Genomic DNA, 23,154 nt, shown 5'->3' on the forward strand with positions numbered 1-23,154 from the left:
AAATGCTGTCTTCGTGTGGGTAGAAGTTTTGCATTGTAAGGTGTATGTGATTATCTAACATTTGTAAATACCCAACGGATGTCTCACGGTAGTCCATACACATCAGCGGCCCCAGTCCTGCCACAGAAGCATCCTCAAACCATACAGCCGTCCCTATCTGCCTGTACAGTACGCACCATTAGTGATGGGCAAAAAACCGGGAAAATATTTTTTCCTGGGTTTAAACCCGTTTTTTTTATTTATTTATTTTTAAATAACCCGACAGTATTTCATGTTTCGTACAGGCTTCTGTGAATGTTTCTGAAGTGCCTTTTTTACAGAATGAGCTTGTTAGCCTCACCCAAACCCCCAAGCTGGAGGACCACTCCTTGTCGTCTGTTCGCGACTACTTATTCAGTAGATTTGCAGCTAACCTCTATATCTAGAGGCCTTCTCCTCGATCTGCAACCTGAGGACGCGCCATGCCGTGGTGACAGGAGGAATATAATAATACAGTTCTCATAAATTTTACTATTTTTATGAAAATCAAGAAATATTTCTCAGGGCTTGTCACTTACAACGCTTCTAAAAACAATCTAAATACGATACAAGAGAGAAAAATCCTATGGACGTGCCACGTGTCAAACAAAGTATCACCGAAAACAATTAACCTAAGCCAAATTATTTTTGTGTGAAATAAGAGAATAGCAAGTATGCTCATCATAGTATATTCAGGGTGTTTACTAAAATTCCAGAATGGAATTTCGTGACCTTTTCTTTACCAAACCGTAAGATTTCGTAACATTCAAAAACTAATAACAATACTTATATACTTTAGCACTTATCTCTACTTTCAAAGGCTGTTCCCTGGAGCAATAAAAACTTGAAGTCCTTTCAAATCACTTTCAGTATATTCATTCTATATAGTCTGTTTAACTAACCGACAGCAAATTTGCACAAATCAACTAATCTCAAGAGCGAATTGGACCGAATTTTAATACATGCGATAGAAGCGTGCTTTGCTTGCGATTTAGTAACGTCTAAAGCCGACCATAGACATTTTTGGCGGTGAATTTTGACGTTTGATAGAACAGAATTTTTCAGCCTCTACTTCAGAGTTAATAAAATCGTGACCCAAAACCTAAATTTCTTGACTTTCATGATCATTTTCTGATTTCGTGACCGATAGATACCCTGTTGCTTGTAAGGTTTGTAACTGCGTATTGATTGACGAAGTCAATTATTACGAAGTTGCTTAATGATTAATAAATAATGATTATAAGGACTAACTATGGACCTTCGACCACAAATATCACTAATTTCACGTTAGATTGGGAAGGTAGTGGTTAGCTGGCCCACACCTGCCCATAGCTACTCTCTAGGTCAATTAAAAGTACGTTGATTTTAGAAAGAACTAGCAAAACAACCTAAATACTTTGTTAATACAGATACATTATATTTTTTAAAATAAACCTCACCTGGACTTCCTATTATGGGAATTAGCTTGTTTTAGTTAGCTACTGTTGGGCCAATTATGTAAACTTTTTGAAAAATCAAGAAAACTTGTCTACCACACGTATAAAAAGGTAAGAATTCTATATTTTTCTTATACGAGGGAAACAATATCACTAAATCACATTTCACATATCATGTGCAACTATGTTTTATCATTCTTAAGCAAAGCAACAGAACGTTATCTAACCTGAAGTTAGTAATAAATAAGTTGGACAAGTTTTCTTTACCCTCCTTTAAACTTTGATTCCGGAAACTTGTTCGTACGGGCAAAATATGCACTTACCGTTTCTCTTTCAGCCATGCTATTCATGGAAGAACGAGTTGAGTTGATTTTGAGTTTAACGTCCCGTTCAGCAGCGACGCTATATGAGACGTGGACCTACTGATTAACGTGGAATCCGAACCACATGAGCTCCCGCCGGGAATCGAACCCGATCTCCCATGCCAAAGGCCCATAAAAACGAATCTCATGCTGCTTTGACTTCGCACATTTGGCTTCCCATTTACATAAGTTATGGTTGGAGATTGTAAATGTTCTTGCGAGTTGATTCTTTGTTCTAATTCAATTAACTGTGGTGATGCAGTTCCACTCTGAACTACACGTTAACAAGGTACTAGAATCTGCAGATTGGTATTAATTTGGTGACTTACTATTTGTATCCGTCCCTTGGTTATGAATAGACCTATTCAATAGGGATGTACGCTTCCGGCTTATTTGAAGGAGCTTTTTCTTTAGGTCTTTTGACACCTGTAGGTCTTTTGGCATAATTTATATTACACCGATTTATTTCCTTTCTCTGTGTACGCTTTCCAAATATCGCTTTAACGCCACTTGACTACACAGCCAGACAAACTTTCACCTCTTGCATAAGTGAATAACGTTTCCAGTGTCACCAGATTCAAATAAGTGCGTAAAATTGACGTAGGTTACACTGATACAGATTCTGAAAATTAAAATCAATAAACATAAACTAAACATAATGTATTTTGTTTTATTAATAAAACCCCATTTTTGGTTGGGAAAATACGATTTGGGAAAAAACATGAGTTTAAAACCAAAAAATATTTTTCCTTCCATTGGTTTTTTCCCCTCACCCATCTCTACGCACCATGCACGAGGGATCCATAGCTTCGTGCTGTTGGCGCCACATATGCGCATGCCCTCTGAGAGGAGCAGAACAAACTGTGATTTATCAAACCTTTTTTCATTCATCCATGAACCAATTAGCGTCTTCCTGTGCCCGAGCGCGACCAAGTAGGTAGTGGCGAGTGTGTAGTTTGCTGTGGAACTGCATGCGTGCCAGTGTATGCCGTATGGTTGAGTGGGATATGAAGTTGCTCGTACCTTTTCTTCGGTAACAAACTGCAAGTGGCTTGTGATAGTCAAGATAAACATGTCTCGTCCATTACTAACGATGAACTTCCACTTCTCACCCGAAAGATGGCCTCAGTTTTCGGCAGATGGTGCGATGTTCCTAATGTGCTTCTGGACACACCTGCTGTGAATCTTTTCCAAATCCAAATCGAGGTGAATTACGGTGTGTTTTCAGTGATGCTTGTACCCGGTTCGTAATACTCTGTAGGGCTGAATTCCCGCCGGTGACAAGAGCCCTGACTTCCCAGACTTCCCAAATTGTAGCTCGTGTGCGTTTCGAGATAGGCCGGGGTCCGCCTGTTTCTGTCCCACAGGAATCTTCATCCCACGATGCGCCTCACCTCTCTCTCTCAAACCATCCAAGAGATACAATTTTTGGACACAATGAATCGAGTGAATCGCTCATAGTTTACGTCTGAAAACACTGTTACGTAACCTTCCCAATATGCATTTAGTTTTGGTGGCACTCTTTTATGATAATTATCATACGTTTCGGTTAACGGTTTAAGGTACCCACACGGCTAGCAGCTTCGTTCTCTTCCCGTTTGGTGTGCTGGCACAGATGAGCAACGTTCGTTACCACAGATCAAAAACAAACTTTGTATTTTGCACAGCTGCATATAATAGAGTTTTTCAAATATGCGTTTCCTTCTGACGAGTACCCAGTGTATATCAACTGTGTTACGTATAATGTAAAGCAGGTACGGTAGCACGGAAAGCAGATAAACTACTTAGATGTATAAACAAGTCTGGAGTTCGATGTAAAATATTGTAAGGAAAAAAATTCTAGTGTTTATCTTATCACTAATTTCTTCACATATCAATTATTCGCTCTAAAAAACAATTTATAATTTTACACAACAGCGAATTTTACTCTGAGGTTATAGGTCAATCTCAATCAATATGACAAACATTTTATTGTGCTGTATATTTTACAATATATGTGAAGATGTATATAATTATGTATATCTTTATATATATATAGTGTATGTATATATATATATGTGTATATATATATATATACTGTAACACACTTAAGCATACGTAAGACCACTAAAACACATCCACATCACAGAAACTTACTGATCACTTTTATACATCTCATCCATAATTTTTATAAATTATATTTTCAGAGTGGGTTACAGAATATCTCATACTTATCGACTTGTCATTTCTTGAAAAATAGTAATTAGTACATTCTAATTTCATGGCATTATCAAGATTTTACAGAACTAATTAATTTCACGAAATAGCAGAAAGAACAAATATAGTGACATTAGAAGCACAATTGACCATGAAATGTCTTAAAATTCATTCGCCATAAATTTGCTTCCATATTTCATTTGCGATTTTTTCTTTATATATATATAAATCAGTAGTAAGATCACCTAAATAAACAACTATCTACACACTACCTTCTTTTTTAATTTATCTTTTCTGTACAATCATGAAAATCTTCTAAAAATAGAAATCACAACATAATCCATAGAGCCAGTGTTAAAAAAAAAATTAATGATTAGTTACTTGTTTTTTAGAATCAAGAATTTTATTTTGACCATCACAGAAAACAATAGTTCTTTTTTTCAGATCTTCGATTTCGGCCTGTGTAAGTTTTGAAAGATTCGAATTTTTCTTCTAAATTCCAATAGCACAGAAATAGCAATCTTCAACACATAATTCCATCCATTGCACTGTATTTTGTAATTTTTTTCTTATATATATAATTTTGGACTGTTTTAATTTTTCGTAACACCCATTTTTATTACACTAACACCAGAAAATTAAAGACACATTTACATGACATGTGCAAGACAAGCGTTAAAAGCTCTCTCAAACAGTATCGCTACAGGTATATCTAATTATAGTACTCATACGGAAAGAAGTAACTGCTAAGTGTGGCGTGCATATAATTATGTATGTTCTATATAAATATATATATATATTCCTTACATTCATCCTTAATATTTTCATAGATATATATATATTTATACAATCAAAAAATAATATCTACAACCGAACCAAATTAACAATTTTAATTTAAATTTCAGATTTTCCTTCTATGATCATATATGTACAAATAAAATATTAGACTGACTATTATACAGTGACAAAAATATTTATACCAATGAGCAGTCTGTTATCAAATTCCTCTTATACTTACGCCAAAAATTCACAAGACTATGGAATTGTTGAGAATACAGCATTTTTTACCCTTTCTTTGGTTCAATGTTCACAATATAGACACGCAGGCTTTTATTTTCAAGATTCTGCTTCGAAGTGTCTTCCCTCAAAAAAAAAATTCCAAGAAACTGCAAACGGCTCTCCTGGGTTGCAGTTAAAGAGCATGAATGTGGCCATTTTATCGAAACAGAAAGAAAAAAAAAAGTTACGGCCACCACGTCTGTCCAACAAAGAAAGTGCATCGCCACCACCGGATGATGCGCTCAATTCGAATGAGACAAGACATATGAAAACAAATTCAGCGGAAGTACAAATACTGCTCTTAGCAGCAACCTCCACCCTGACTAGATCCTTGACTTCCAGAAGGCAAACTGGGATTAGTCGGTGAGTGCTGAGGACCAATCTTGATGCCATTTGCCTAAAGGAAAGGAAAGACAACAACATTAAAAGTCATTGAAAATCCAGCTTTTATCATTATTATTCTTTTCCATTCTATTGTAACTACCAAATCTTAAGCATTACAAAAGACCACTGAACATATTATTTCATCTTTGACAGTAAATAACGCAAAACTTTAAATGTTTTATCAATATTATATTGTATATATAAAATACATTGGAGTGGAGCGTTAGTATATTTCGAATGCAGTAAATCTTTCGACTTCACCATGACTTATAATTATATCCCCTACAAATCCTCTCAATAAACATGGTTTTTACTCAGATACAAGTATCCTTTAAGTTGAACATATCCTAGAAATGCTAGCTTTCATGTTGTATAGTAGGGTTCAAACTCACGCAGCGCCGGAATTTGTCAACAGGATGAAGGTGTAGTCGGTTTCTTTTTAAACCTGGTAAAATGTAACGCACAATAACAGGGCAATACTTCTTCCATCACGGAGTCTCTTACAATTGGATTACAGCAATAAAACCTACGACTTCACTTTATTGACAACTATCGGCTAGGATTACTTTGAACTCCTCCCTATCGGCATGATTAATAGGCCATGATATTTCGAAGTGATATGTTTGGTTTAACCAGGGGATGTGTTATTTGGATCACTACCAGATCCAGTGTTAAAACAGAATTATTGAACATAATTCATGTTATTTTCAAAGCTTAAATTCAAATTATTTCATGTAGCTATGATTAACATAGTTGCAAAAGCTGCTAACTTTTATTCACACTTATTGTTTCCTTGTTTCCTATTTAACTTGTTTCCAATTTGGTGGATACTGGTATGTTAATTGTTATTTTGCTTCAAAGTGGAGCCTGAGAAACTACCTAAAATACCAAAAGAAATTCTATAGAACAGTATGCAGTAACAGACAGAAAGTCTGTTAATTACACAAACTGCTATCCACAATACTAGTACTATCAATATTTTGTTGAATTCTCATTTGAAAACAAAGTAGATTATTTTTAAATTATCAATATTTTCACCTGGCTGATAGCCCGAGAAAACTTATTAGAAACGTAGATTTATGTTTCAATCTATGGCTTGGAGAAGTGTTTTAAACATAGGCTCTAAATATATATATCACTATTTCAAATTAAACTGTCCTCACTATTATAGTAAGCAAAAATTGAATGATTGTTAAATCAAAGTATTTTGATGGATTTTTATAAGACTGCAAATTTCTCGAAGTTTATAATACCTAATTACGTTTAGATTTATTACATGAAAACCCTTTTTGCTTGATATATAGATAGATAGACAGATACATACATGTTACAAATTGCCCTGAACCAACATTTGTACGAATAGGTTAGGTTATGATACGAAAAAGACAGATTTAAAAAAAAAATCTTTGTAGAAACTGTAAACTTCTTTAATTTCTTAATTCCCTCATTATGTGATCCTGAAAATTGATCTATTAGCCTTCTCCGCAAGCTACATTGTAGTGAAACTTAGGGTAAAAGTAAGGGGGAACGTTGTCTCATCACTTCCAAAAAATATCTAATTACAATGGGCAAAGATATGCACGGGAGACGGCGTGACGTCATATGCCCTCTACCTTTTCAGATCCACTTTTACTCTGAGTGAAACAGATATTTTCTCTGAAATCTGGTGCTGCCAACAAATTCGAACTGAGCGACAGTTTTCGGCCAGAATAGGAAGTGAGTAAATGCAGCTCTCTGTCACTTCAATGAGGAACGGTATGTCTTGAATGCTTTGGCGAAGAAAAAACAGCCTGGAAACTCCTAATGCTTGGTGGTGTTTTGTTATTTGACACTTTCAACAGAAAATCTTTCTTCTTCCATTGAGAAGGAATTAATAATATGCAGGCAGGTTGGTCAATGTTCATTTTCCCGTGCTCTACTTTGGATTGTATTTTTTTTTATTATTATTATTATTATTTTAAGTTATGAATACATATACTGGGGGAAAAAATGCGATTTTAATCTATACGAAAGACTCTTTGATTTCTAATTAAATAATAATATCTGAAATGTGCGATGAAGATGTATACTTTAATGAGACTAACTTTCTCATTTACATAATATATAAGGCGGCAAGAGATAAAAAAAATTACGAATGGTATACTTTAATTATATTTTACATTTTATTACATAATTACTTTATATTTCACATAAGATTAGTTTTTGTAAAATTCTACACCAGAGCATAATGGAGCAATGCCACTCTAAAATAACCAATATAGGTCTCACTACATCACAGTCATGTATAATTGTGTGTTTAATAGTTTACAAGTTAACGAGGACGTCAGTCACTGCTTTGAGTTTTAATCATACATTATGTAGTTTTAAACAACTAAAATAATTATTTTTCTAACAAACAAAACACAACAAAAGACTTTTATCTTTCATGAAATGATTGGAAATGATTTCTCAGGTTCCGTTTCGATGCGGTTAAACCGTTTTGACTAAGCTACTCATACGCGAAAACATGAACATGATCAAATATACTGTGCCTGTATTTGTAGTTCAGTAAATGTGAACTGAAAATTAACACATCTAGAGATGCGAGGAAGAAAGTCTGCAGAAACTCGCTCGAGAGATTGTTAATGTAAGCTGTTTGAAATGTCTCCTAAATAAACTCAAAATGGACTAACATTGCTCCTCCCTACACTGCTACGATTTTTTTCCCTCGAAATTTTTGCTGCATCCATTGATAACACTGTCAAGACAGAGGTAAGGAGAAATTTTGATGAAGACGAAATAGAACCAATAAGAATTAACAGCTAACAACTATGTACACTGACCTCACAGTTCGCAAAAACCATAATTTTGGTTTAAACATTTTTTTTTTTTTTTTTTGTTTAAAACTTTTTTTAAAACATATTTGGTTTATTTACTTAATTACATATGAATAGAAATAAGTTTGTTTGGCCTTAATGCCCTTATGCAACAGCAGGGATGTGAAGGACATGATATGCAGATTAAGCTGCGTTGGCACATCTAACTTTTTTTCTGGCATGTTTTACGTGATTTCTTCTGTATTTTTTAATAAATAAAAGAAATCAGTCCCGGGCATTTTTTTTTTTTTTTTATGATTTTGTTAGTGCGTTTTTTCAATTTTATTTATAGGAACTGATTTCTCACACACTGTTAATAACGCAACCCAACAATGTAACTTAGTATTCAGAGAGAAAATATAACAGGGTCCGCTTTTATCTCCTATCTAGCCTGCACCCCAAGCCTATATGGCACTGTTAAGAGATGCAATCTTCATTAAAAGTCAGTTAAAAGAAACGAAGATTTGTGTAACATATTTGGTTGGTTGGATTGCGTGTACTGTCTCTCAGCACCGACATTATATGAGACGACGACTGTGGGTTTGTAAGGTTTCGGAAAAAGTATTACTTAAGAATTATCGGACAAAGTGTTGAGAGATTGAATGACAAGTAAATGGCGTTACTATGTCATGTTTATTGTATATATGAAATGGTTGTTAGTGAAATTCTTCTGAATGTCTAGATTGGAGCGATAAGTGGCTAATGAGATTATAAAGGATATGACCCATATGTGGCTTAAGTATTGATTACTGTGTTAATTTTCGTAGATTGGGAGAGTTGTAGATTTAAATGATACTACAAATAAGCTTGTAGAAAAGTGTTTGTCACTGGATCTTAGTAGTTACAGAGGGTACGTTCATGTACTCAGTGATACGTAATGATATTGAAGATTGAAAGTAAACCGAGAAGAGGGTTTTCAGGGTTCCCACTCTCTTTCTCAAAAATCCAGGACCAGTCACCAATTTTCCAGGACTTCGACAGAGGAAGCTACAACAGGATTGCAACTGTAGGTTCAAAGCTCTCAACAGTGAAATGAAAAGTACAGTAGCTTATGCAGTGAATATTAATGCAAGTACAGTATTAATACACAATAATTAAATACACAAAGCGGAACGTAATGTGCTTTTTTTCTCTTTCTTTCTTTCTTTCTTTCTTTCTTGATGGCCTCCCAACTCCCCTTATAGCCACCCCATTCACCCACATCCAGGACATGTATTTTCATTCTTTCTACATTTTAATTGTTCACCGAACAAATTTACAAACTACAAAAATCTATGTTTCGTACATGGCATCTTCATTGCATGACAGTGAGACAGAGATATAATTAGGGGAAAAAAAGGAACTATATTACAAGTTTTTCAACTGAGTATGGAGTTGTGTGATTTTCTCATCTATAGACATAATCTCTTTCTTCCTTAGCGAAGCTGCCCTACGAATAGCATTTGACTTTGTCAATAAAGTAAAGCAAGACTTCTGCTCTGCTTCATGTGCTAGCTGGTTTGCTTCATTCTCCAAAGCTTCACTTGTTTCCATCAATTTCCTTTTCTTTCTCTGCTGCTGCTGTATATTTTCTTATATCTTTCCTCTTGTTTTATGACCTTGTCACATATAGCATTTATTTGAAATTTTACTGAAGAGGAGGTACTGCTGCGAAAATAAATCAGGGTGGCCACTCATTTGGAATTTCAAAATTCCCTGACTTTTCCCTGACTTTTCCAGAAATTTTCCCGGTTTTCCAGAAAATTTCTAGAGAGATCTAAAATTGGTATATCATTGTTTTTCAAAGCTTAAACAGAAGCTACAAGTGAATGCAATGTGGACTAGAGGATCATTATTAAAAAAAGAATCACAAAAAACACTAGCGAAGATAAATAGTCTAATTTTAATCACTTATTTGCCTAATTTTCAATTCTCCTATGTGTTTCCACTCCACTGTAACCAACTGCTGCACAGAACGAGAAGAGGAATGTCTATCCCTATCGCTTTCCAACCTTAAGCTTAATACTAGTTACAAAAGTACACACACTTACAGTCCACTACTAAAACACAAATTACTGGAACGAACACTACTTTACTGAAATGTTTTAAAACCTCAAATCACAGATTTGCAGTCCACTAAAATCAAACTGAAGTTAAGACCACATCCACTTAAATGTTTTAAGACTTCAAACCAATAATCTCATCATCAATTGCAGACAGTTTCTCCTTGACATCATTCAACAACTTCATTTTCTTCGCCTCGAGTTCAATAACTTTATCCTTAATGGCATTTCTCTTCTTCTGTTTCTTCTCTTCCTCTTCTTGATTCCTCAGACTCAACGTATACTCCATGAGCATTGCGGGCACCATGGACAACCCTCTTTGTAATTGGAAACTTATCAATACCACCCACAGCTGAAATTTTATCATGTACCTGCCTGAGTGCAATTAGACTCAACTCGCTTTGATTTTCAATTAAACATTCTTTGTTGATTGAAAATCCCCTCTCCACACTAGCATTTCCATGAGATAAAATGAGGAGAAATTTCACAAAATCAGTCATATGTATTGAGCATGCGCCTAAATGCAGTATCTCCATCCAATGGTCATCTAATCTCTTACTTTTCCTGTCATAATTCCTCATTGCTTCCAATACAAGAGGATTTTTAGCAAAAACTTTGAATTCACCTTGGATTTCATCAGCTAATGTTCTTAAAATCCAATATTTGGATACTACAATTTCTAGGCAATATGGACAATCTCTTTGCAGCTACAGTGTCATCCATAACAAACACACTTGGATCCAGGAAAGAAATTGCTCTTGCCAGGTTGAATTTTAGAGGTGACCTGTCCATTATTTTCAGTATGAATTTCTGACATCCTGCGCGAGTCTTGTCGAAATTCAAGAATCTGTCTATCCGATACGGTATTGGCTTTTCGTATAGCATCCTTTGATGTGTACCCAATGTTTACAAGCTTGGCTGGCTTTAAGTTTTCGCTATTATTGAAATCAATCTTAACCAATGGCCGGCCTTCCAAAACACTATCTTTCACAAAACGACCTGCAACAGACAATACTATGGCCTGGAGCGAGTTGTAAAGGAAAGGAGCTAATGGAGCTTCTCCCTGAAATTCACGCAGGAAAGGTTCAACAGTTTTTGCTAATGTTGTGAAAAAGCCAAGTTTTGCACCAAGCAGGTTATCATTTGTGAAATGTCTTACAGTATCAAAGCTTTTGCACTGTGGTACTTTCTTCTCATCAACAGCCCACTGTACGTATTTCTTTACGTTCGGTAATATTTCCATCGCCCGGCAAGCAACGACTGAATTTTCTGTCCATTTAATGCTGCAAAATTTTTTTCGGAAACACAGAAGACCTTGTGCATCTTATTTAATCTGCACGACGAGTGGAACGTCTTTGAATAAATTATAAGACGCCCTTAGGAATTCTTCTAATTTCCAACCTGTTGCTTGCATGGCAGCTTTAAAAGCACAATTCATAGTATGCAGCCCACAACTTCTAATATCAAGAAGAATTGGATCTGAAGGTGAACTTGCAAGATCTTTCTGCAGGTCACTTAAAAATTTGAAGTTAACATGTGGGCCATCCATCGAAACTTGAACAATTTTCTTGAGGTCCAAACCTAAGACACCATTCTTGAAACTAACTTGAATGTCTGCTGACGTTGAATGTTCGAGGAACACTGAATTTAAATATCTTGCTGACACTTGGTTTCTTTCATTGTCCCAAAACTGAATCGTAAGGTCCATTTGCTGCTTTTGCGAGACTTTGTTAAGGCTTTCATCAAACCCAATAACATAATGCTTGCAAGCTTCTATTTCTTTGAAATGATCACCTTTAAAAAGTCGTCCAAGACCATGAACGATAGTATAAGCTAACTTGGTACGTTGTAATTGCATCTTACTACAAATTTCGCTATCAGGGAACATGAGCTTGAAATTTGTTAGCCAGTCGGGAAGCAGGTCGGAATGACAAGTGTTGCATTACTGCCTGCAAACACCACAGAACTTCAGCTTTAGTTACTGACTCAGACACTAGAAACGACTTCATAACATTAGCATGTTTATTTTTAATAGATTCTTACTCACCTATCGTTTAGCCTTTATATTAATCACGTGACTACCAAAACGGGATGCAGGGGCGCAGCCCCGAGCGAATTCTGAAAATCAAGCAGCCATCGAACTAAACAAGTGTGTTAATTACAAAATGGTCCCGATTTCGCTCCAGCTCAATTCATGGGCAGCACTAAATGACAAAAGAATATGAAGAAAGTATGCGCAGCCCAAACCAGCAGAGTTAGATAAACGAAACCTGGAACGAAGGAGAAATCTGGGGGCGAAGCCCCCAGCGACCAAAGCTATTTTGTATATAAATAAACCGGCTAAATGGCTATGAATACAGCAGAACGTAAATTTTCCCCCGAGTAAAAATTCCATGTTTTTCATCAAAATTCCCTGACTTTTCCCTGACTTTTCCAGAATTAAAAAATTCCCTGACTTTTCCCTGTTTTCCAGGTTTTCCAGGTGAGTGGCCACCCTGTAAATTGATTACGGAGGATTGATCTGGTACAAAGCACAGTTTCTGGAGGATAGTGCTAGTGAAGACAGCATCCAAGAATGGGTTGACAGACTAGTGGATGAAAGAAAAGAGAAGTTCTCCCAGCCAACTACCCTGCTGGGAGAAAGAAAGCCTACCAACCATCCACATATGCAGGATTATGATAATTATTCGGCACAAAGGAATAGCAAACAAAAATAGCAATCAGTTAAATAAAATCTTCATTGTAATTACAAAAAATCTGACATTCAGTACTTTTGTAAATTTCAAGGACAGAAATAAATTTTCAAGGACATTTCCAGGATGTTTTCACGACAAAATCAATTCAAGAACATTTCCAGGATGAGTGGGAACCCTGGGTTTTACATTCATTAGTAGTCTCTAGTTAAGTGAGAGTTAATTTAGTAACACTTGGCATTTGAAGAATTACAACTCAACAAGGACCAACCGCGAAACAAGGAATCCGAGCTATCTCCCACTGGGAATTGTAATATACTTTTTTTTTTTTCTGTTTTGCAACTGCTTTAATTAAACTGGCCCAGTTTCCAATAAAAATTATTCTGCGTTACTATATATGTTAGTTATACGTAAATACTCAATATCACATATCTTCCATTTTTGTTCCCTTAAAACAAAACAAAACAAAAAATACCGCCTGATCTTTATAAGGATCTCAGAAATTCTGGCAACCCTAATGTTTAAAGTGGGATCCGAACCACTATTCGATCTGCAGCCGAGAGAAACTGTACTCCATCTGAATTCGAAAGATTATAAAGACGTATCCATAGAAGACACCTTATAGAAATTGGTTGTACTGATCCTGCCTACTTGTAAATATTTTAAGAGTCACTTCAGAAGGAAGGCAGGAAAAAAAAAATATACAGAACTGCACACAAGTAAATCACTGCACAGTTATAGATATACACATTATGGACAATTTTAAACGACTACAGGATACAGAAGATCTAATTTAATCCAAGTTAGTTCACTGAGTCAGAAATACAGCGACTTAATTCAATGGGCATGTCAATAAAAGAAGTGAATAAAGATACGAATCATTTGAGTTCACTCTGGCTCTAAACCATTCATATATACACCTATGCAGAAAATATTTTTGATTTCAATAAATCACTGACATTCATGTTTTCTAAGTTTGTAATTATGAGAAAAGATACTCTGGATGGTCTCAGACATGAGGAATATTCACACCGAAATTTATACAATTTTTGGCATTTTTTAAATTTATTTATTTATTTTGGTTTGAACTTTTTACCAAGCAACCCTGACTAATATATAAACACAACTATCTTGAACGTAACACTACTTTCATCATTATGTTGGTAAATTCGAAACCTCTAACGGATGGACATAAGAACAGTCAAGAACTGTCAACTTCCAGATATGCAATAGTTATTAAAACAATCATAGTAGTTATAGGTCGTAAAACTTTAAAAGAAACTTCGAAAAGATTACTTCCTTCCCTTGGTATTGTTTTGCCAATTTTATTCAAAAACAAACGTTAAAGAAAACAATATAATACAAACTCACCTCATTATTTATGTCAAACACTCCTTCCTGGATCTTCTCATAAATTTCTTTCGCAGTGTTTATAAATGCCTCCTCCACGTTTGCAGCAGTCTTGGCAGATGTCTCCATAAATATAAGGCCATGTTCTCGAGCAAATGCATCTCCTTCCTCAGTTTTCACTTCCCGCCTAGATTCCAAATCACTGAAATATAAATAGTGTGTGTTTATAAATGCTACCTATACAATTCGTTAACATATGCCGCTAACAGACCAGAATTCAAAACTTTTCTCCAAGTATTATGATAATCGTTCTTAAAAAAATATCAGAAACCACAACATTTTTAATTCCCCTTTATTTTCTACGGAAAATCCGTGTCATCCTAAAATAACCAATATATCCCTCACCACAACGTCTTTCGCAATCACGTTCAACTGTTTGATTACGTAATTACTCGTTTATAATGGCAATCAGCGAAGATCTTGAAGATAATTTCGAAAGCCGCTTTTTATTAAAGAACCCTGTATTCTAATTTATATATCGAGACGTTTTAAATGAAGCAAATATTTTACTTTAAAAAAAAAAGGAACTTGCTGATGTTCCTGAGATGCATCAGTTCCAGACTCCCTCAAAAACATCGCGGTCCTATGTTTTGCGTTGGGTGAGGTATATCAGTTTTCACACCGTTATTTCTGGCTGGGGAATGATCTACATTATCTAGCTGAGTTCTTAATACAAACCAGTTCTCTAACTGCCTTGGACCTCACTAGAAATAAACGCGGGACCATAAAAGACGTGCGCTAAACTTTCAGTTACATGGTTTTTAAGAGCGATGTTCCACAGGTATCATGAATTGCTACAGGTTACATGTTCAAATCCTGTTTCCCTTTATAACCACAATTTCCGAGCCAACGCAACGTGGTTGACCCATCTGCCCTCCCATTCTTGGGAAACGCCGTAAAGTCTCTTTTGGACATAACCTACCAAAAAACAGAAGGGAAGATCGAGCTCCAAAGTAGGAAATATCCTTTATGTTCAAGAACTCAGTTCTAGTTTTGGTCAGGAGCAATAATTTGTATTATCTACCGCGTATAAAACCTACAGACTTGTGTAAATAATCATACAAAATCGTATGAGTGCTCCTCACTGTTATTTTCAATTTTTGTGTAAGCTGTCGAATGACAGCTACGGTACTGCTTCTTCTGCTTCCATAGACATCGAGAAATGACTTGTGCCATCGAAAGCAGGCTCAACGAAACATCGCGGACTCGCCAAAACTCTTCTGACTTCTTCGTGGGTGGTCGACGCGTTCTTAAGATAACGCAAAACTTAATGGCGTAACAGTACTTGGAGTAATCAGGTATCTTGGCAGTTAAGAAGAAGAAGTATGTGTATGCACCTCTACCTGTTGTTACAGCTTGACTAAGCAAAAATCGTAGAGTACAAACTTGAAATTCAGTACAAATATTCTCCATGACCTCTCCACTTGACGATTCCTCTTGAAAATAGGTTAGTTCCCAGTCTTTTCAAAAAGGACGATCTATCTTGTAGTAACGACGTGTATAAATTGCCTGGAAAAAAATTATACGCGCGCAATCACAAAGGTTAATTATACAACAGTGAGTCACAAGTTCTTACAATACTGTGGTACACAACATACCTGTATTAATTACAGTACAATGAAAGCAGTTAACATTCAGAGTATAGCCCCTCCAGTTCCTCGATTCCACGTCTTGTCCTTAAAGGCCAAGAAGTCAATTACTGCTGGTTTCAGGAAGTGCGCCATGGTACTGATCCAAACGGGCAAGATCAAGACTATATCCCGAATGTAACATCAGTTCGATGCCATCAAGTTTTTTTTTTCTTTCTTTCTTTTCTTTCGAGCCGAATGTGGTTTTGTTTTATCCTGTTGTGGCAGAGCGTGCTTTCGATTCACCAATGTAGAACATTTCTGGTGTAGTGCAGCATACATCCGCTCTATTCCGAATAAGGGTCGACACTGGTGGTATGACAGGAACGAACTCATATTTTCCCCTTGCAGTTAAACCACACATAGAGGATAACTTCATGCTCGAAACTGTCCTGTTTAATGATTGGTTCTGGAAGTTGGCTCCAGCTCAACTACTGTTTCTGCACATTCAAAATTTTGAAAAAAACACCCACTTCTCGTCGCATGTGACAATACATTTTAGGAAACGCACATCATGCCGATATTGAAGCAGTTGTCGGCACACATCTACTACGCTCTGGGTCTGAGCTGGGATCAATTCTTGTTGCACAATGCGGCAGCTCCTGATGGTTTTCCGAAGTTCGTGAAGGTGAGGTACTACAGTGGACTGGGAAATGGTGAGTCGTATGACCCCTGCCTGAATCTGTTACCCTACGGTGGCAAGACCTTGGCTGATCTTTGACACTTTTACAACCTGCATGAAATTTCTAAAACTTGCCACACGGCCTCTTAAGACCATTTCGACCCTGTACTTATGATCGATCACGGCATATATACGCGCCTGCTGTTTATGTTGTAGAATTAGTGCAAGATTTATGACTCACTCTTGTATGGTGCATTATATATATACACATTATTCACACCATTTGCTCAATAACATTAATTACGAACAAAAAGTACAATAAGTTACTCACTAAAAACAACAAAATTATGCATTCAAAGCTAAATAAGATCAACGTAGCCACACGTTCCTCGTAAATTCAATTGTTTCATAGGCAAAAATTGTATTAACTTTTTGTATTTCTAGTAGCTAAAATAATTTCCGGTATTTCGGACAGTTTAGTGCGTATCTACTTTCAAGGAATACAGACGTTTAAAATCACGATATTTCATTCTTTTGGGTTCAACATCAGTAGATTTTGTTTTAATTTATATACGAAGTAACGTATTAAGAAAAAGAAAGAAAAGAAAAACTATGTAAGGCTTCACACTCCTGTGCGTTTCCTCATAGACCTTGTGACATAGACATGCCTCTATTAAGGATCCTATTTCTTGACAATGTCAGCCTTATCCTTAAGGACTATTGATTTGGTTTGAATTTTAGTTCAGCATCCCGTTCAGCAGCGAGACTATACGAGATATTAAAAAAATAAGACTGTGCAATCATCTAGAAGGTGACGAACTATGAACCCGCTCGGACATGCATATTATAGTTAGGTCCTTCTATGTTAACCATACAAATTCTGGACTCGTTAGAATAACTCTTTCTTTCTTTTTCTTCCAGATAAATCACTGAAGGTACGATGATTGACAAGCTTGAGGAACGGGACGTCATTAGATTCCTTCATCTTCAGGAGCAATCAGAAAAGCAGATCCACGAAGAGATGAAAGAAGTATATGAGGATGCAAGCTCATCTTATGAGATGGTATCTAAGTGGAAACAGCAATTCCAAACTGGACACATGACCACCGCGGGCGCCTCTAGATCTGAAAGATCATCTTTCACTGATAATGTCGCTTTGACGGGGAAAGTTGAAAAGATAATATTGGAAAACAGGAAGCTAACCATTGAAAGTGATATGTGTGCAATAGGTATGAGTTATGGGTTTGCTTGGAATATCATTTACAACCAGCTAGATCTTCAGAAAGTGTAAGCACACGGTGGGTGGCACGATTGCTCAAAACTTTCCAGTAGAGAAATCGCGAGGATGCTGCTAAAGAAATGTAGCATCGGTATGAGGTGGATGAAGTGGACTTTTTTTGGCAGACTAGTGACAATGGATGAAAGTAGATTTAAATTTATCCTTGTTCCCAGAAACAAAGGAAATGAGTAAACAATGAAAACACCTCCCGTCCCCTCCCCATCCTAAAAAGGCACGAGTGCAGAAGTCTGCCGCCAAGGTGATGCTTTTATTTTCTGGGAATGTGAAGGGGTCATCATAACAGACTACCTACCACAGGGACAAACTATTGCTAGTATCTATTATTCTCATGACTAAGTTGAGAGAGAAATTGAAGAAGAAACGTCGTGGATTGGTCACAAAAGCGATACCGCTGTTAGCAGACAATGCACGAGCTTATTCCATGATGAAGGCACTGGTATTAGGATGTGAAATATCCCCCTATGACTTCTTCCTCTTCTCAGAAATGAAGCGTCCGCTTAGAGAATGTCATTTTGGCAGTAGTGATGACGTTATTTCTGTGATTGAAGGATTAACAAAAGGACTACGTAGAGAAGGATTAACACAATTATGGTGTCAGTTCTCCAGACGGGATTCCTTCTAGGTGATTGCACGAACTTTTTGATACTCCTTCGTATGAGACGTGAACCTACAACTTAACGCAGAATCCGAACCAAACGAGCTCCCGCTGTAAATCAAATCCGGTTATCTAGTATTACGTGTATCGTTTAATATAAATACACAAACTACTGAAAAAGTAATATATTGTCTGAAGGGTACATGAAAGCTACAACAAAACACACTTTGTAACCTACACAAACAATACACGTATGCCAAACATACAACTTAAACATGCCTGGCTAGTTGGCGAACCTTCTTTCTGAACCCTCTCATATGGAACCGGATAGTGGTGTCAGTAAAGGTCCTGGCAACTCTGTTCCAGTCGGAAGGAAACAGCACCTCTGAAATAGCAGGCCGAACAATTTTCCGCAGTTTGGCTTTCATTGAAGTCCAGAATTGTTCAATGGGACGCAGCTCTGGGCAATTTGGTGGATTCATCTCTCTGCCCATAATGTTGACACCATGGTTCCGATACCATTGCATTGCGAATGTTCCGTAATGATACGTCGCCAGATGAGAACCTTTTTGGCAAATTTTGCAGTCGCAACTGCTTTGTCAGCTTTGTTGACAACCGAATCTTTGCTAATAGTGTAATATTGGGGACTAGGCAATGATTTATAGTTCAATTTGACGTACATTTTGTCGTCCATAATCACACACACATTTGGTTTGCACAGAATAGTCGTACAACTTTCTTACGCACGTTTTTACTGTAATTTCTGTCCTACACTGCCTTTAGATGTTTTCTTGCTTTTTGTAAGTTTTTAGGTTATGTCTCCGTTTGACACGCTGCACTATTCCAATAGATGTTACGAATTTTCGGACAACATCTTGCACAGAGAATTCTTCCTCGAAGGCAAATGCCTTTAGTGCCTTTTTAATTCCGAGTTCGTTGTGGCTGGTTTTCGCCTAGGTCGAGATCTGTCGTTGAAGATATACTCCTCATCATATTTTCTAATTACCGTTTGCACTGCACCAACACTTATTCCTTCCAGTTTTGCCAGTTGTCTTAGGTTAGTCTTTTAGTGGTACACCATCTGTTCACGATGGATTTTCTCTTCTCTGCGGAAAGGCCCCGCATTTTCTTTCGTATTCAAACTTTCAAAACACAAACTACACCTACTGCTTTTAAAACTTCACATGATTCCATACTATGCTATGGCAACTATATGCACACTCCTGTTACCTATTCTGGGAAGGGGAAGTTGTATTTATATTTAAACGATACAATCTTTACCAAAGGCATGTACGCTATCAACATAGCAACGAGGAAGCTCTTATTAATTAATCTATACCACTATTAATTAATATACAGAAGTGAGTGTCTGAGTATTATTTAGTTCTTGAGCCTTCAGCTCCTTAATATTCGATGTTTCATATATTCTTCATTCTTTAATCGAAAAGAACGGAACTGACCAAACTCTTATCACCCCTGCTTCACTAGCCAAATGGCCCTGTCTGGTTTGCCTCGCAAACGAGTGTCATACATGTACGTAATATGTAAATAACACGAAATTTTGAAACTTGTATGGTTTTTAACACATATTTTTTTTTATCACACACGATTTATAAATTATTGATATACATAATACATGTATCATTTAAACAACACACGCTTTCATTTAAAACTAGGAAGGCTTTGAGACACCTCTACAAATGAATATCGTTGATCGCTCGAACCAAAGTAACTCATACGTACGTTGGGATAGAAGTGTGTAAAATATAGTAATATTTTGAGATGGAAGCAAGAAGAAAAAGTTATGATATGTTTTACATAAATAACTATTATGGTTTGAAACAGTACACAAAACTACTAGTATTCAGAATGGAAACATAAAATATATTTAGTTCGAAGTCTTGTTACACTTCTTTTTAAAATTTTCATAACAAAGGAACATCCAGGATTCCTTGGTTACTACTGTGTGCGCAAGGAAAGGTGACTTCTGACAGTTGGGTAGAGCACGTGGAGTATTGGAGGTGCTGATGCCAGAGGCTCCACAACAGAGACAGCAGCTCTGGCGACAAACTTAACACGTTTAACAAGTCGTCTCAACTACCAGTAACAGCGCGGTCAGTGACCTTCGTTCCCTAGAAACAGTGTGAAAGAATACTGCTGTGATTGGCGAACAACCCTCCCTCTCATTTTGTTTACAATATGTGCAGCTATCTGTCAGAGACCATCTTTCAGTAAAGCGACAATAAATTAGGCTTAAAAGATATTTATGGTTGACTTTGGCGTGAATTGTCAATGATACTGTAGTTGTTGTTAAAATGTAATTAACTGATATTCCGTTCATTAACTTTAGCTATAAACAACATGGGGAAATCTCACCTTTTGTTACCTATAAGCATGATCACCATATTAGAATTTGAGTGCTGCCGCGCGTCTTCTAACCATGTCGTGAGGTGATTGAAGGTTTCTCGCCTCGTTATATCGTAAACTAGCAACGCTCCTGCAGCTCCACGGTAGTACGATCGAGTAATTGACCTAAACGCTTCCTGCCCAGCCTTTAACAAATAAAAAAGAAAAATTCAAATTACATGTTAAAAAAAACAGTACATATCTTCATTTGTACTTTCCCTGTCTTTCTTTTCCCCCTCCCTCCATTTCTACTGAATTACGTGTGACTCAAAGGAAGCAATCGCACAAATAACTACAATGACCCAAATCAAAATAGAAATTATTACTTCCTACCGCCAGCATGCACAAGCCTTAGAAATAAATACTATATTTTCATACTAGTTTGACTATTTTCATGCACTCGTTTAAATTACTTTCCAATTTCTAATAACACTAGTGCTCAGTGAACAAGTACAGATTTATCGAGACTCGAAATTCAAGAAAGTAGTTTCCTTTCAAAATTTGTTATCCGACTATATTTGAGAAATGGAAAAATATAATATCTCAAAACCTTCATTATATGCAACAATGAAAAGACAGAACTATAATTACCGTATCCCATATCTGCAATTTAATCTGCTTTCCGTCAATGGTGATCATTCGCGCACCAAACTCAACTCCTGAAAATGAAGAAAACAACATTAACTTAATCTTAAACAGTAGCAAACATCACATTCAAAAAAAAAAATAAATAAATAAATAAATAAATAAATAAATAAATAAAATAATAATAATAATAATAATAATAATAATAATAATAATAATAATAATAATAATAATAAACAACAATGCGTATTACATTAAGTTATTATATTTGAACCGCATATTTAGAAGGTACGATCGCAAAAATACTTCTTTTGTTATCTTTTCAAAATAGGGACAAGATTGATTTAATAAAATGTTCAGCTTTACGAGAACACTTTTCACTCAAATGTTCGTTTATTAGCAAAGACTCATGATTTGGCTTGGAAATATAACTCTCGCTATAATATAAAACCACTTGTCATTCATACCTGTTTCTGCTTATTCAATATTTTTCTACCTGCAAACAAGAAATTATTGTTTGTTTAGATATACAACTCAATTTCCAATCAAACCAAATAACTTTTTTTTTTTAAAAAAATCCATACACTACAGCCGATTTCTTGGACTTTATACAAGTTTGGTATGTTGACACTTCCCAACACAATAAATTTTACTGGCACATAATTACATCACCGTATAATCAATGTACTAGAATTCGCTTTATGCTGAACATACCTACACCCCACGAAGCGACTAACAACTTTTGGCCACTTCACTAAAAAAAACGTGACTGGCATTTTATTACAAAACTGTATCTTGTCAAAACATATACAAGTCTAGGCATGTTGCCTTCAATGTACCCTAAGTGGTATCGCCAAATCAATCACACTGTGCGTTTCACCGATTCTTGTTCACGAAAGAAAGTGCATCGGGGTGCAAGCATGCATTCAAGGAATTCGCAGAAACTGATGTCTTGAAAGCAGACTCAGAAGCGAGGAGATTATTATTTTCCTCCCACGAAGCACAGACTTAGGTTTCTTTCCTTACTTTATGTACTGTTCTTTACTATTATTATTATTATTATTATTATTATTATTATTATTATAGTTTATGAGTTTGAAAAATAAATAAATGAATAAATAAACCTAAACGCCCCTCATATTTTCGCATTTCCTGTTTCTACACATACCCATTTATGTCTAGTGTTTACAGCAAAAGGAAATTCAAATGTCTACGTCTCTTTATACTTCTTGTTTCTTTAAATGTTCATTATTTAAATGTTTATTTAAATGTTTTAATTCCTAGTGTTTATAGTAAAAGAATATTTGACAGAAAATAGAATTTCTTACAAGAAAAATGAAAACGATACACGAGATTAGACAATCAGCAGAAGTCTGATACAATGCACAACTGCTACTTGAAAGTTGCAAGACAGAAAAATTACATTGGTGAAAAGTGCCACAGAGAACTGTATAATCTTCAGAACTCAATAATAAATAAGGCTATTTGTAATTGTAATATATTAGTACTTGCCTTTGTTTCTCTGATGAATGTGAAAACTAGTGCTGTACACAAATATGCATT

The 23,154-nt window shown here is 36.0% G+C and overlaps 1 protein-coding gene across 1 annotated transcript in view; it reads right to left on the reverse strand.

Moving 5' to 3' along the window:
* Positions 1–4,229: 4,229 nt before the first annotated feature.
* The window catches only part of Rab2 (RAS oncogene family member Rab2), a 28,845-nt gene continuing 9,920 nt past the window's right edge, over positions 4,230–23,154 (reverse strand). Inside the window, exons 3-6 of the mRNA XM_081761491.1 lie at positions 21,598–21,665; positions 20,977–21,152; positions 14,417–14,597; positions 4,230–5,468 (exon numbers count right to left, since the gene is read on the reverse strand). Coding sequence (XP_081617617.1) covers positions 5,373–5,468; positions 14,417–14,597; positions 20,977–21,152; positions 21,598–21,665 — 521 coding nt within the window. The 3' untranslated portion in view covers positions 4,230–5,372. The remainder of the gene's footprint in view (positions 5,469–14,416; positions 14,598–20,976; positions 21,153–21,597; positions 21,666–23,154) is intronic.

The sequence above is a fragment of the Thermobia domestica genome, chromosome 1, assembly GCF_964235325.1.
Source record: "Thermobia domestica chromosome 1, izTheDome1.hap1.1, whole genome shotgun sequence".
Lineage (NCBI taxonomy): Eukaryota > Metazoa > Arthropoda > Insecta > Zygentoma > Lepismatidae > Thermobia > Thermobia domestica.